This window comes from Ranitomeya imitator, chromosome 6 (assembly GCF_032444005.1).
Source record: "Ranitomeya imitator isolate aRanImi1 chromosome 6, aRanImi1.pri, whole genome shotgun sequence".
Classification (NCBI taxonomy): Eukaryota; Metazoa; Chordata; class Amphibia; order Anura; family Dendrobatidae; genus Ranitomeya; species Ranitomeya imitator.
This window is the reverse complement of record NC_091287.1, coordinates 30140327-30155341: the sequence shown is the minus strand read 5'-3', so window position 1 is coordinate 30155341 and position 15015 is coordinate 30140327. Positions and strand designations below refer to the sequence as shown.

The 15015-nt window shown below is 45.2% G+C and overlaps 1 protein-coding gene across 2 annotated transcripts in view; it reads left to right on the top strand.

The window, feature by feature from the left end:
• LOC138641756 (probable acyl-CoA dehydrogenase 6) overlaps positions 1-15015 on the top strand; it is a 72392-nt gene that overhangs the window by 5623 nt on the left and 51754 nt on the right. For both annotated transcript variants that reach the window (XM_069729388.1, XM_069729389.1), the window contains exon 3: positions 5952-6072. In XM_069729388.1, the coding sequence (XP_069585489.1) occupies positions 5952-6072 (121 nt within the window). The remainder of the gene's footprint in view (positions 1-5951; positions 6073-15015) is intronic.

Below are 15015 nucleotides of genomic sequence, written 5' to 3'. Positions count from 1 at the left end.
CTCCCTTAGAACTTGGGATTTACTCACTTGTGAGCGCAGCATCTCCTCTACTTGATGCCCTGGTCTTCGCCCCATCAACCACCCTTTTTCTCAGTTGCGGGTGCCACTACCCTAGTTCAGGCTGTGGAGCGGGGGTAACATAGTGCAGTATTTGTTTGGTGCTTCTGTGAGGGTATTATGTGCTGCGCTCAGGTATGTTGTGAGCTCCTGTAATTCAATTTATTGGTTTGAGCACCTCCTGATGAAGCCACGATTTCCTAGCGGTGAAACGCTAGGAAATCTCGGCTTCATCAGGAGGTGCTCAAACCAATAAATCTAAATGAGATATAATTCTATAGATAATTATTTACAGCCTTATGTTTGTGTGTTTTTTATGATTACCCGGATGGTGTAGAATATGGAGGCAGAGCATTTACTAGTATCCGTGTGATGCTTCCAATAGATCTTTATCTAACCAGTGTCATTATATGTAACATTACATTCTATGATGTGTGAATATAATTGTTTTGATATTTGTATTTGCAATCATTTGGATCCCGGTATCTGTTTGTTGCACCCAATATCCTTCATGTGACTTTGTCATGAGGGGATTATATTTGTTTTCAGATGATTATTATATGATGTATGAACATTTGCATGTACAGTCGCTGTAGGGTAAGACCCCGGAATTAATATTATTGGTGGGACCATCGCTCCCCAGTATGAAACTAATTGTATCTCTGGTGGTCAAAGGGAGTGAATGTGGTAATGTCTGTAACCCTGGTGGTCTGGGGAAGTAAATGTGATAACGTCTGTATTCCTGGTGGTCTGGGGAAGTAAATGTGATAACGTCTGTATTCCTGGTGGTCTGGGGAAGTAAATGTGATAACGTCTGTATTCCTGGTGGTCTGGGGAAGTAAATGTGATAACGTCTGTATCCCTGGTGGTCTGGGGAAGTAAATGTAATGTCTATATCCCTGGTGGTCTGGGGAAGTAAATGTGATAACGTCTGTATTCCTGGTGGTCTGGGGAAGTAAATGTGGTAATGTCTGTAACCCTGGTGGTCTGGGGAAGTAAATGTGATAACGTCTGTATTCCTGGTGGTCTGGGGAAGTAAATGTGATAACGTCTGTATCCCTGGTGGTCTGGGGAAGTAAATGTAATGTCTATATCCCTGGTGGTCTGGGGAAGTAAATGTAATGTCTATATCCCTGGTGGTCTGGGGAAGTAAATGTAATGTCTATATCCCTGGTGGTCTGGGGAAGTAAATGTGATAATGTTTATATCCCTGGTGGTCTGGGGAAGTAAATGTAATGTCTATATCCCTGGTGGTCTGGGGAAGTAAATGTAATGTCTATATCCCTGGTGGTCTGGGGAAGTAAATGTAATGTCTATATCCCTGGTGGTCTGGGGAAGTAAATGTAATGTCTATATCCCTGGTGGTCTGGGGAAGTAAATGTAATGTCTATATCCCTGGTGGTCTAGGTAATTATAAGTAATAATGTCTGCTTCCCTGGTGGTCTAGTAAACTATATGTGGTAATGTCTGTATCGCTCATGGTTTAGGGAAGTAGATATGGCAATGTCTATATCCCTGGTGGTCTATTGAAGTAAATGTGGCAATGTCTGCATCCTTGGTGGTCTAGAATAGAGTACCGATCACTATTTCATTCCTAATAACCGTGGGTTTAGTTACAGGACGCTGAACACTGATTGTGACTCCCACATTGATTCTCCTTAGGTGGCGGCCTGACTACGGTATATGGGTCAGCCACTCCTGACCACCAGGGACCGCGTTGTGGCAGAGATACTTTCTATCCTTGCACTCTCCCGTACAATCTTCTCTGCTTGGCCTTTTCTATAGTGAAGCTGCCATGTTTCCCTGCTCTGATTCCCTGTGTGCCTGGGGGGTGACGTGCAGCGCTGGCCCCCGGTGTTACCCTCCTGACAGCATACACTGCTGCTTTCCTCCTCTCACCTATAAATAGAGCAGGCAATATGGCTGTCACTGACTGGAAGGTGACTCGTCAAAGGAGACAAGGTGGAAAATGTCCAGGGAAAACATGGAAAATTATGCAAAATTAATATTGCGCCATCTGCATGGGCTTCCTGGAGCATGGCGCTGTCAGTGGCATCTGGCACTGCAGCAGGAAAGACTCAAATATTCTTCGCTAAACCTTAGATATATCGTGAGACCTGCAAAGAATGAAATATTCTCCCTGACTAAATGATAAAGTTTCATTGTGGTGTCTGTGGTGATGCCGGGGTGTTAGATCAGATAGTCATTCCAGTTTCATAACCTCATAGCTTTTAGGCTGTGTGCACACAGTGCGTTTTTTTATGCGTTTTTTTGCTGCGTTTTTTCCTCGTGGTAATGGGCCAAAAACACTATGGAATCCTTATGCAAGATTTTTCAATGAATGACAATCCTGAAGTGCTGTGCACACGATCAGTAAATTTCTGTGCGTATTCGCAGTACATTTTTTTTGTCTGCAGCATGTCAATTCTTTTTGCGTTTCTGCAGCGTTTTTCACCCATTGACTTCAATTGAGTCAGTCAAATCCGCAGCAAAAACGCAGGTATAAAAATATTTGCGGATTTGCTGATTTTTTTTGGTTTTTTTGTTTTGCGTTTTACCGGCTTCTTATGGTGTTTCCCACGCTGTCATCTGTGTGACAGCGTGGGAAACACCGGCGCGGTAGTTGTTATCGGTGGTAATGCTACCGCTGGTAAGACCGTCGGTCAGAGCGTTGCGGGGTCATGCTGGCAGATGTCTCATCAACCTGTGCTCACAGTTAAAAAAAAAAAAAAAAAAAAAAGTAAAATTACATACATAGTCAAATAAAAATAAAAACCCATAATACTCATCTTTGCACACAATCCCCGACACCCTCATCTCCTAGAAATAATAATGTAAAATAATAAACTACCAGATACTCACCTATCCGCTATAGTCCAGGTAATCCTGATTGTCCCACGGCGATCTCACGTGTAGAACAGTCACATCGGGCGATGTGACCACTCTACCCGGCCGCCGGCAGTACACTGACAGGAGGTAATCGCTCCCGCAGTGTATCACTGAGCTGCCGTGAGAGTTCACCGGACTTCATCAGCTGATCAGCTCCGGCGCTCTCATGTACGGCACCGCTGCGTGAGAACTTTCCCACGCAGCAGTGGTGCCATAAGGTCGATCACCGGAGCTGATGAACTGATGAACTCCAGTGAACTCTCACGGCAGCTCAGTGATACACTGCGGGAGCGATTACCTCCTGTCAGTATATCGCCGCCTGTCTTTGAGAGAAGTGACATTTGTGCAAGCAAATAGTCAACGTGCGCACATAGCCTTAAGGTTCAAGGTAGACTTAAGTTTATGAAGTCCAATCTATAATCTAATATGTTAATCCAGAAGAAACACTAGGGGAAAAATGTCAGACACACGTGGCGATTAGACTAGTTCCCTGGGTCAGTGCCCCATCACAGGGTCTAGTGACCAAAACTTGTAATATCATATTTATCAAAAAAGGCATCCACACCCTCACTGAACTTTTAGGCTATGTGCACACGTCAGGTTATTTTCCTGACAAAATCCGGAGTTTTCTGGCAGAAATTTGCGTTTTTTTCCGCGCGGATTTTTTGCGGTTTTTGCGCGTTTTTTGCGCGGAATTTTTGCGGATTTTTTGCGTTTTTTTTTTTTTTTTTCCTGAATGTCCTTTTATCAGGGAATCCGCAAAAAATCCGCAAAAAGAATGAGCATGTTAATTTTTTTTGCGGATTGCGTTTTTTTTGCGGAAAAAAACGCATCCATCTGCACAAAAATTCCGGAATGCATTCTAAATGATAGGATGCATATTTTTAGCGTTTTTGATGCGGAATTATAGCGTTTTTATGGCGAAATTCCGCAAAAAAAAACGCTAAAAATCCGGACGTGTGCACATACCCTCACAGTGTATTGACTATTACAACATCATGTGGCAGAGAGTTTCATAGTATCACTGCTTGTCCAGTGAATAATTCATAATCTCACAGTGAAGAACCCATACTCTCACTGCTCGTACAGTAAAGAATCCATAGTCTCACTTCTCGTACAGTAAAGAATCCATAGTCTCACTTCTCGTACAGTAAAGAATCCATAGTCTCACTTCTTGTACAGTAAAGAAACCATAGTCTCACTGCTCATACAGTAAAGAATCCATAGTCTCACTGCTCGTACAGTAAAGAATCCATAGTCTCACTGCTCGTACAGTAAAGAACCCATAGTCTTACTGCTCGTACAATAAAGAACCCATAGTCTCACTGCTCGTACAGTAAAGAATCCATAGTCTCACTGCTCGTACAGTAAAGAATTCATAGTCTCACTGCTTGTACAGTAAAGAACCCATACTCTCACTGCTCGTACAGTAAAAAAGCCATAGTCTCACTGCTCGTACATTAAAGAATCCATAGTCTCACTGCTCGTACAGTAAAGAACCCATAGTCTCACTGCTCGTACAGTAAAGAACCCATAGTCTCACTGCTCGTACAGTAAAGAACCCATAGTCTCACTGCTCGTACAGTAAAGAACCCATAGTCTCACTGCTCGTACAGTAAAGAATCCATAGCCTCACTGCTCGTACAGTAAATGATCCATAGTCTCACTGCTCGTACAGTAAAGAACCCATAGTCTCACTGCTCGTACAGTAAAGAACCCATAGTCTCACTGCTCGTACAGTAAAGAACCCATAGTCTCACTGCTCGTACAGTAAAGAACCCATAGTCTCACTTCTTGTACAGTAAAGAAACCATAGTCTCACTGCTCATACAGTAAAGAATCCATAGTCTCACTGCTCGTACAGTAAAGAATCCATAGTCTCACTGCTCGTACAGTAAAGAACCCATAGTCTTACTGCTCGTACAATAAAGAACCCATAGTCTCACTGCTCGTACAGTAAAGAATCCATAGTCTCACTGCTCGTACAGTAAAGAATCCATAGTCTCACTGCTTGTACAGTAAAGAACCCATACTCTCACTGCTCGTACAGTAAAAAAGCCATAGTCTCACTGCTCGTACATTAAAGAATCCATAGTCTCACTGCTCGTACAGTAAAGAACCCATAGTCTCACTGCTCGTACAGTAAAGAACCCATAGTCTCACTGCTCGTACAGTAAAGAACCCATAGTCTCACTGTTCGTACAGTAAAGAACCCATAGTCTCACTGCTCGTACAGTAAAGAATCCATAGCCTCACTGCTCGTACAGTAAATGATCCATAGTCTCACTGCTCGTACAGTAAAGAATCCATAGTCTCACTGCTTGTACAGTAAATAATCCATAGTCTCACTGCTCGTACAGTAAATAATCCATAGTCTCACTGCTTGTACAGTAAAGAACCCATAGTCTCACTGCTCGTACAGTAAAGAATCCATAGCCTCACTGCTCGTGCAGTAAATGATCCATAGTCTCACTGCTCGTACAGTAAAGAATCCATAGTCTCACTGCTTGTACAGTAAATAATCCATAGTCTCACTGCTCGTACAGTAAATAATCCATAGTCTCACTGCTTGTACAGTAAAGAATCCATAGTCTCACTGCTCGTACAGTAATGAGTCCATAGTAGCAACTGACACGCAGGTCCTGTGAAACTGACTCAGGCCTTCTGCAACTTACACTTCACAGATAGAAGCTAGCCCATAAATAACCATTGTCATCACAGCTTTAGAGTCTTCTGGGCAGCAGACATTAACTCCTAAGCTGCTGCAGCATTAGCACGGCTCGGCACTAATCACAAGCGCACAGTATACACCGAATGCATTGCTGGAAATGAGCAGACAAAGCATAAACAAGTGCACTGAACTTATATCCACATGACAGCTGCGAGCAGAAACATCTCACTAAAATACAATGAGAGTGACTACGGACACAACAAGTTCCACAGTGTACAGCAATTCTTCAGGGCAGAGAAAAGAATGACAATAATTTTTAATTCTCTACCTACAGATAATAGACACCGAAATTAACCCTTATGTAGACCAGTGGGAAAAAGAGGAGCAGTTTCCAGCTCATCATGTGTTCAAAATTCTAGGACAGGCTGGAATGCTGGGAGTGAACAAGCCGACAGGTAAGAAATTGTGGAAAAGGTGATTATCATGATAAATGTATCTATCCTTACATTTATGGCAAGTACTAGATCAGTGTAGACAGGCTCCACGATCCCATCCCATAAAGAAATATAACCATATGTTTTTTTTACAATGTGTTTAGTGGTGAGCGAATCTTCCAGATTTCAAGTTTTGCAGTTCATGGAAATTCGGCCAGAGAATTCGACTTACCGTAATTTGTTCCTTATTAGTCTCTGTAAATATAGGGTGAAAAATAAAATCCATACCTTGCACCTCACTATTCCCCCGCAGCAGCCAGCCGTCATAGGGTCCTCTTCCCGCACCACGACTTCTGGGGCGGAGTACACCTCTGACGGCATAACAGGCATAGTCAGTAGCGGGAGCCGTCAGCGACGAGGTGTTTTGGGCTTTTTTTGCAGCCTTTTCCCAATTCTCTACAAATTAGTGACCATACAGCAATTTTTTTGAATATGCACAAAGCAAGTCACAAAAACGCTGGATTCAGTAGAATCCAAATATGTAGTAGACATTTAATGTCACAATCTCTAGTGTTTTCTCAATCACCCGAGTCTGCTCAATTCTCTAATTCTGATTTTCTACAATCACAAAGTCTTGCAAGCTCTTGGGCTTTCGCATATCCCTTGATGATAACTTAAATATGACCTATCAGTGGGGGTCGTATACTGATCGGCGGTTTTCAGATACCATGATGGTCGTTCTTCGACCATACAGCTCAGATCACAATCACTTCAATGGGAGCTAAACTTCAGTACCCAAGAATGGACACTACATGGTGTTTGGAGCTGCCGTGTTCGACTGCCTACTATTTATTTCTAGTCTACAAAATGCTGATCAGTGGGGGTTGCTGGTGTTGGACCCCCACCAAACTGATAGTGATGACCTGTCCCAAAGATTTGGGTCCCAAAAAACACCTCTAAATTCCTCTATAGGTAGAGATATACTGCACAGAATCTGGAACTATCCTCTTTATATTTGGAAAACTTTTTTATTTTTATACATTTTTTTTCCATGACCATCCAGTAATTTAAAATATCTGGTAATACTGGCACTTTCCGGGTCCAATGGATGATGGAATAAAGGAATCGTATGGTCCATAGCAGTATTGGAGCTAAGTTCTGACTTGTACATAAAGAAAATTCTGGATGAGCAAAACCACAAACCAATCCTTGCTTCTCTCCGACGGGAACGTCGTCTATGTATCTGCCCTATAGTTTGCTGGACAGATGCAGCGGACTACGCAAAGAGGATTTGCTGCAGAGATGATGGGGATTTTCTGTGATATATGAACTATACGTGACGGGAGGTTGCATCGAGTAATTGAGTGATGAGTCTTCTCCCGCTGATGTCACCACAAACACATAAGTCTCACAAATCCGGTTACATCCACAGTGCAGGAAAAATGCAGACAAAGCTAAAAGTGCCGGAGATTAGAAGATAATACCGAGCACAATGTTATTCGGAGACTTCAACCCAGCGACCAGCCCAGATCTCCTCATGTCTATCTGGCTCTCTATCTATCTAGCTTATCAGTTATCTACAGTATCTCACAAAAGTGAGTACACCCCTCACATATTTGGAAACCTTTTATTACCATATATCTTTTCATAACAACATGACAAGACTGAAGATCAGACTCTGTGATACAAGGTAATTTGATGTGCCCTCTAAAATAACTCAACACACAGCCATTAATGTCTAAACCGCTGGCAACAAAAGTGAGTACACCCCTAAGTGAAAATGGCCAAATTGTGCCCAATTAGCCATTTTTCCTCATTAGTGTTACAAGGTCTCAGGCGTGAATGGAGAGCAGGTGTGGTAAATTTGGTGTTATCGCTATCACACTCTCATAATGGTCACTGGAAGTTCTTCATGACTAGGGATGAGCGAATAGCTTCGCTTAACTCCTTATCTGAATAGCAATAGCACTTACCGAAGAAGCTGCATCGGGAACCCGGATATCTGGAGTGCTCCCGATAATCAGCTGTTTGGTGCCACAGCTGCATGTGTCACGGCTGTGTGACAGTCACAACACATGCATGGAGAACCCAATTAACAGACGCTCGCTAGCGGTTTCCGCTGGCCGAAACCACATGGACCAGGAATCGTCCTACCGAACACTAGCTCTCCTTTTAATGTGGGCGTAACACTACTCAGACAACACAAGGTGAGGGTAAAACAGTGTGGTAATACTTTAATAAACCACAAAACAGGCAGATAACACATAGAACAGTCCCAGCACAATACCCAAGATGGTGCACCTTAGAGTCTCACCTGTTGTGAATTCTGTGGCAGAGCTCCCTCCTGTGGTCACAAGTGGTACTTCGGCTGATTCTGTCTGTGAGCTTCCGTTGGTGGAGGAGAGTGGTACTGCGGCTTCTGAGTTTCCTTCCTCAGGTGATGTGGTGAAGTCATTAGGTGCTGCTCTATTTAACTCCACCTGGTGCTCTAATCCTGGCTTCCAGTCAATGTTCTAGTATTGGACTTGCTTCCTCCTGGATCGTTCCTGTGGCCTGCTGCTCTGCATAGCTAAGTTTCGCTTGAGTTATTTTTGTTTGCTGTTTTTTCTGTCCAGCTTGCTTATTTGGTTTTTTCTTGCTTGCTGGAAGCTCTGGGACGCAGAGGGTGTACCTCTGTGCCGTTAGTCGGTACGGAGGGTCTTTTTGCCCCCTTTGCGTGGTTGTTTGTAGGGTTTTGTGTTGACCGCAAAGTTACCTTTCCTATCCTCGCTTTGTTCAGAAAGTCGGGCCTCACTTTGCTAAATCTATTTCATCTCTACGTTTGTCTTTTCATCTTAACTCACAGTCATTATATGTGGGGGGCTGCCTTTTCCTTTGGGGTATTTTTCTGAGGCAAGGTAGGCTTATTTTCTATCTTCAGGCTAGCTAGTTTCTCAGGCTGTGCCGAGTTGCATAGGGAGCGTTAGGCGCAATCCACGGCTGCCTCTAGTGTGGTGATTCCACTCATGCTATCTCTGATTGTCCTAAACGCACTAAGCGGTTCGCTAGGTCTGCCACCATTGGTACAGTACAGTCAAAATTTCTTTTGTCCATTACTTTGATCTGCTCTTTGTCATCTTATTCTGTCATGGCATTTGTGGATTCAGGCGCTGCTCTGAATTTGATGGACTTGGAGTATGCCAGGCGTTGTGGGTTTTTCTTGGAGCCCTTGCAGTGTCCTATTCCATTGAGAGGAATTGATGCTACGCCTTTGGCCAAGAATAAGCCTCAGTACTGGACCCAGCTGACCATGTGCATGGCTCCTGCACATCAGGAGCATATTCGCTTTCTGGTGTTGCATAATCTGCATGATGTGGTCGTGTTGGGGTTGCCATGGCTACAGGTCCATAATTCAGTATTAGATTGGAAATCCATGTCTGTGTCCAGCTGGGGTTGTCAGGGGGTACATGGTGATGTCCCATTCCTGTCTATTTCATCATCCACCCCTTCTGAGGTCCCAGAGTTCTTGTCTGATTACCGGGATGTATTTGATGAGCCCAAGTCCGATGCCCTACCTCCGCATAGGGATTGTGATTGTGCTATCGATTTGATTCCTGGTAGTAAATTTCCAAAAGGTCGACTGTTTAATTTATCTGTACCTGAGCACGCCGCTATGCGGAGTTACGTGAAGGAGTCCTTGGAGAAGGGGCATATTCGCCCGTCATCGTCGCCATTGGGAGCGGGGTTCTTTTTTGTGGCCAAGAAGGATGGTTCGCTGAGACCTTGTATAGATTACCGCCTTCTAAATAAGATCACGGTCAAATTTCAGTACCCCTTGCCGCTGTTATCTGATTTGTTTGCTCAGATTAAGGGGGCTAGTTGGTTCACCAAGATAGATCTTCGTGGTGCATATAATCTTGTGCGTATTAAGCGAGGCGATGAATGGAAAACTGCATTTAATACGCCCGAGGGCCATTTTGAATACCTAGTTATGCCTTTCGGACTTGCCAATGCTCCATCAGTGTTTCAGTCCTTTATGCATGACATCTTCCGAGAGTACCTGGATAAATTCCTGATTGTGTACTTGGATGATATTTTGGTCTTCTCGGATGATTGGGAGTCTCACGTGAAGCAGGTCAGAACGGTGTTCCAGGTCCTGCGTGCTAATTCTTTGTTTGTAAAGGGATCAAAGTGTCTCTTTGGTGTTCAGAAGGTTTCATTTTTGGGGTTCATTTTTTCCCCTTCTACTATCGAGATGGATCCTGTTAAGGTCCAGGCCATCCATGATTGGACTCAGCCGACATCTCTGAAGAGTCTGCAAAAGTTCCTGGGCTTTGCTAATTTTTATCGTCGCTTCATCTGCAATTTTTCTAGTATTGCTAAACCATTGACCGATTTGACCAAGAAGGGTGCTGATGTGGTCAATTGGTCTTCTGCTGCTGTGGAAGCTTTTCAAGAGTTGAAGCGTCGTTTTTCTTCTGCCCCTGTGTTATGTCAGCCAGATGTTTCGCTTCCGTTCCAGGTCGAGGTTGATGCTTCTGAAATTGGAGCGGGGGCTGTTTTGTCGCAGAGAAGTTCTGATTGCTCGGTGATGAAACCATGCGCCTTCTTTTCTAGGAAGTTTTCGCCTGCTGAGCGAAATTATGATGTTGGCAATCGAGAGTTGCTGGCCATGAAGTGGGCATTCGAGGAGTGGCGTCATTGGCTTGAAGGAGCTAAGCATCGCGTGGTGGTCTTGACTGATCATAAGAACTTGACTTATCTCGAGTCTGCCAAACGGTTGAATCCTAGACAGGCTCGCTGGTCGCTGTTTTTCTCCCGTTTTGACTTTGTGGTTTCGTACCTTCCGGGCTCTAAAAATGTGAAGGCGGATGCCCTGTCTAGGAGTTTTGTGCCCGACTCTCCGGGTTTATCTGAGCCGGCGGGTATTCTCAAAGAGGGAGTAATTGAGTCTGCCATCTCCCCTGATTTGCGGCGGGTGCTGCAAAAATTTCAGGCTAATAAACCTGATCGTTGCCCAGCGGAGAAACTGTTTGTCCCTGATAGGTGGACGAATAGAGTTATCTCTGAGGTTCATTGTTCGGTGTTGGCTGGTCATCCTGGAATCTTTGGTACCAGAGAGTTAGTGGCTAGATCCTTTTGGTGGCCATCTCTGTCACGGGATGTGCGTTCTTTTGTACAGTCCTGTGGGATTTGTGCTCGGGCTAAGCCCTGCTGTTCTCGTGCCAGTGGGTTGCTTTTGCCCTTGCCGGTCCCAAAGAGGCCTTGGACACATATCTCTATGGATTTTATTTCAGATCTTCCCATCTCTCAAAAAATGTCAGTCATTTGGGTGGTTTGTGATCGCTTCTCTAAGATGGTCCATTTGGTACCCTTGTCTAAATTACCTTCCTCCTCTGATTTGGTGCCATTGTTCTTCCAGCATGTGGTTCGTTTACATGGCATTCCGGAGAATATCGTTTCTGACAGAGGTTCCCAGTTTGTTTCAAGGTTTTGGCGAGCCTTTTGTGCTAGGATGGGCATTGACTTGTCTTTTTCCTCGGCTTTCCATCCTCAGACTAATGGCCAGACCGAACGAACCAATCAGACTTTGGAAACATATCTGAGATGCTTTGTTTCTGCTGATCAGGATGACTGGGTGTCCTTTTTGCCTTTGGCTGAGTTCGCCCTTAATAATCGGGCCAGCTCGGCTACCTTGGTTTCGCCGTTTTTCTGCAACTCTGGGTTCCATCCTCGTTTCTCTTCAGGGCAGGTTGAGTCTTCGGACTGTCCTGGTGTGGATACTGTGGTGGACAGGTTGCAGCAGATCTGGACTCATGTAGTGGACAATTTGACCTTGTCCCAGGAGAAGGCTCAACGTTTTGCTAATCGTAGACGCTGTGCGGGTCCCCGACTTCGTGTTGGGGATTTGGTTTGGTTGTCATCTCGTCATATTCCTATGAAGGTTTCCTCTCCTAAATTTAAGCCTCGTTTCATTGGTCCATATAGGATTTCTGAGGTTCTTAATCCTGTGTCTTTTCGTTTGACCCTTCCAGATTCTTTTTCCATCCATAACGTATTCCATAGGTCATTGTTGCGGAGATACGTGGCACCTATGGTTCCATCTGTTGATCCTCCTGCCCCGGTTTTGGTGGAGGGGGAGTTGGAGTATATTGTGGAGAAGATTTTGGATTCTCGTGTTTCGACACGGAAACTCCAGTATCTGGTTAAGTGGAAGGGTTATGCTCAGGAAGATAATTCCTGGGTCTTTGCCTCTGATGTCCATGCTCCCGATCTTGTTCGTGCCTTTCATATGGCTCATCCTGGTCGTCCTGGGGGCTCTGGTGAGGGTTCGGTGACCCCTCCTCAAGGGGGGGTACTGTTGTGAATTCTGTGGCAGAGCTCCCTCCTGTGGTCACAAGTGATACTTCGGCTGATTCTGTCTGTGAGCTTCCGTTGGTGGAGGAGAGTGGTACTGCGGCTTCTGAGTTTCCTTCCTCAGGTGATGTGGTGAAGTCATTAGGTGCTGCTCTATTTAACTCCACCTGGTGCTCTGATCCTGGCTTCCAGTCAATGTTCTAGTATTGGACTTGCTTCCTCCTGGATCGTTCCTGTGGCCTGCTGCTCTGCATAGCTAAGTTTCGCTTGAGTTATTTTTGTTTGCTGTTTTTTCTGTCCAGCTTGCTTATTTGTTTGTTTCTTGCTTGCTGGAAGCTCTGGGACGCAGAGGGTGTACCTCCGTGCCGTTAGTCGGTACGGAGGGTCTTTTTGCCCCCTTTGCGTGGTTGTTTGTAGGGTTTTGTGTTGACCGCAAAGTTACCTTTCCTATCCTCGCTCTGTTCAGAAAGTCGGGCCTCACTTTGCTAAATCTATTTCATCTCTACGTTTGTCTTTTCATCTTAACTCACAGTCATTATATGTGGGGGGCTGCCTTTTCCTTTGGGGTATTTCTCTGAGGCAAGGTAGGCTTATTGTCTATCTTCAGGCTAGCTAGTTTCTCAGGCTGTGCCGAGTTGCATAGGGAGCGTTAAGCGCAATCCACGGCTGCCTCTAGTGTGGTTGGAGAGGATTAGGGATTGCGGTCAGCAGAGTTCCCACGTCTCAGAGCTCATTCTATGTTTTTGGGTTATTGTCAGATCACTGTATGTGCTCTGACTACTATGTCCATTGTGGTACTGAATTACCTAATCATAACACTCACCCTTCCGCTGACTCACCGGGATAATAGCGGCTGTTACTTCAGATCTTCCAGGGTTGACTAACCCACCTGTGGCACGCACACAGAGAGGAGGCAACGACAAGCGTAGAAAGATGTCAGTCCAATGAGGTACAAGGCCAGTTGACCCGAGGGTCACAACCTGGCTTCTCCAAACATATCCATGGTTCAGCGATGGTCAATTGAGTAGATGTGTATTCTTCCAACCGTGGCTGAGGTCCCCTACGTTGTTTCTTGTAGAATGATAGCTATCTGGTTAATTAAGATACAATGCTGTGTCTCCACAGCCCCCTAAACCTAATAACTGGTTGGGTCGCCCTTAGCAGCAACAACTGCAAGAGTTTGCGATAACTGGCAATGAGTCTTTTACAACGCTTTGGAGGAATTTTTTGCAGCTCATCTTTGCAGAATTGTTGTAATTCACCCACAATGGAGGCGGTCTGAGCATGAACCGCCTTTTTAGGGTCATGCCACAACATCTCAAGTGGATTAAGGTCAGGAGTTTGACTGGGCCACTTACCTTCTGCTTCTCCATGGCATGGCACCCCACAAACAATTAGTGTCCCAGTTCATCAGTATTGTGCTGTATATTGTACTCACTTGCAGGCCGGAGACCTCCGCTGCGCTCATGTCCTTAGGTCCAGGATCAGCCGCGCACACATCAGGGGACACCCTGTTCGTTATATGAAGTTCAACTTTCTTGGACAGTTCAATTACATCAGCCTTTATTATTATTATTATTATTTATATAGCACCATTTATTCCATGGTGCTGTACATGTGAAAAGGGGTTACATACAGGGTTATAGATATCTTTAACAGTGAACAAATTTACAATGACAGACTGGTACAGAGGGGAGAGGACCCTGTCCTTGCGGACTTACATTCTTCGGGATAATTGGGAAAAGACAGTAGGTCGGTGTGCTGCAGCACTGGTGGTGGTGAGGCGGCAGCCCGGATGGTTGGTGAGGCGGCAGCTCTGGTGGTGGTGAGGCGGCAGCTCGGGTGGTTGGTGATGTGGCGGCAGCTCGGGTGGTTGGTGACGTGGCAGCAGCTCCGGTGGTTGGTGACGTGGCAGCAGCTTGGGTGGTGGTGAGGCGGCAGCTCGGGTGGTGGTGAGGCGGCAGCTCGGGCGGTTGGTGAGGCGGCAGAATGGTTATTGCAGGCTCTAGGCTTTTCTGAAGAGATGGGGTTTTCAGGTTCCGTCTGAACGATCCGAGGGTGGTGGATAATCGGATATGTTGAAGCATGGAATTCCAGAGGATGGGGGATATTCGGGAGAAATCTTGGAGGCGGTTGTGTGAGGAACACAAACACAATATCGGGCACAGCACCCTCCAGTTCCAGTTTCTTCAGCACAGTAAATTTCGATCTCTTGCTTACATTAATCTTGGACTATCCCGATGCTTGAACCTCCTGTCAGCCCCAGGGATTTCCCGTCCAGCACCACAGCACTCCTGAGATCTGTTACATTTCCCTCATGTGTTTCCCAGTACGGCTTTATTCTGTAATTATTCTGTATAGAAGGGATTAACGCACACTTTCCAGTGCCTAGTTTGGGCCATCGACCCCGCAAGTTAAAGGAATGTCTGCAGGATATTTGGAATGGCCTCATGCCACCAGAACACTATATACTCCGCGTGCCTCCAGCCCACTGCCACTTGAATTCGAACTTGACAAGATCCTCACACACTAACTCAGATTGAACTATGAAATGCTTCCCCTTTTAGCTTGATCTTTCCCCTGCCTATGCTGGGCTGGTCCCAAACATTTAACTATATCCCGTATAGT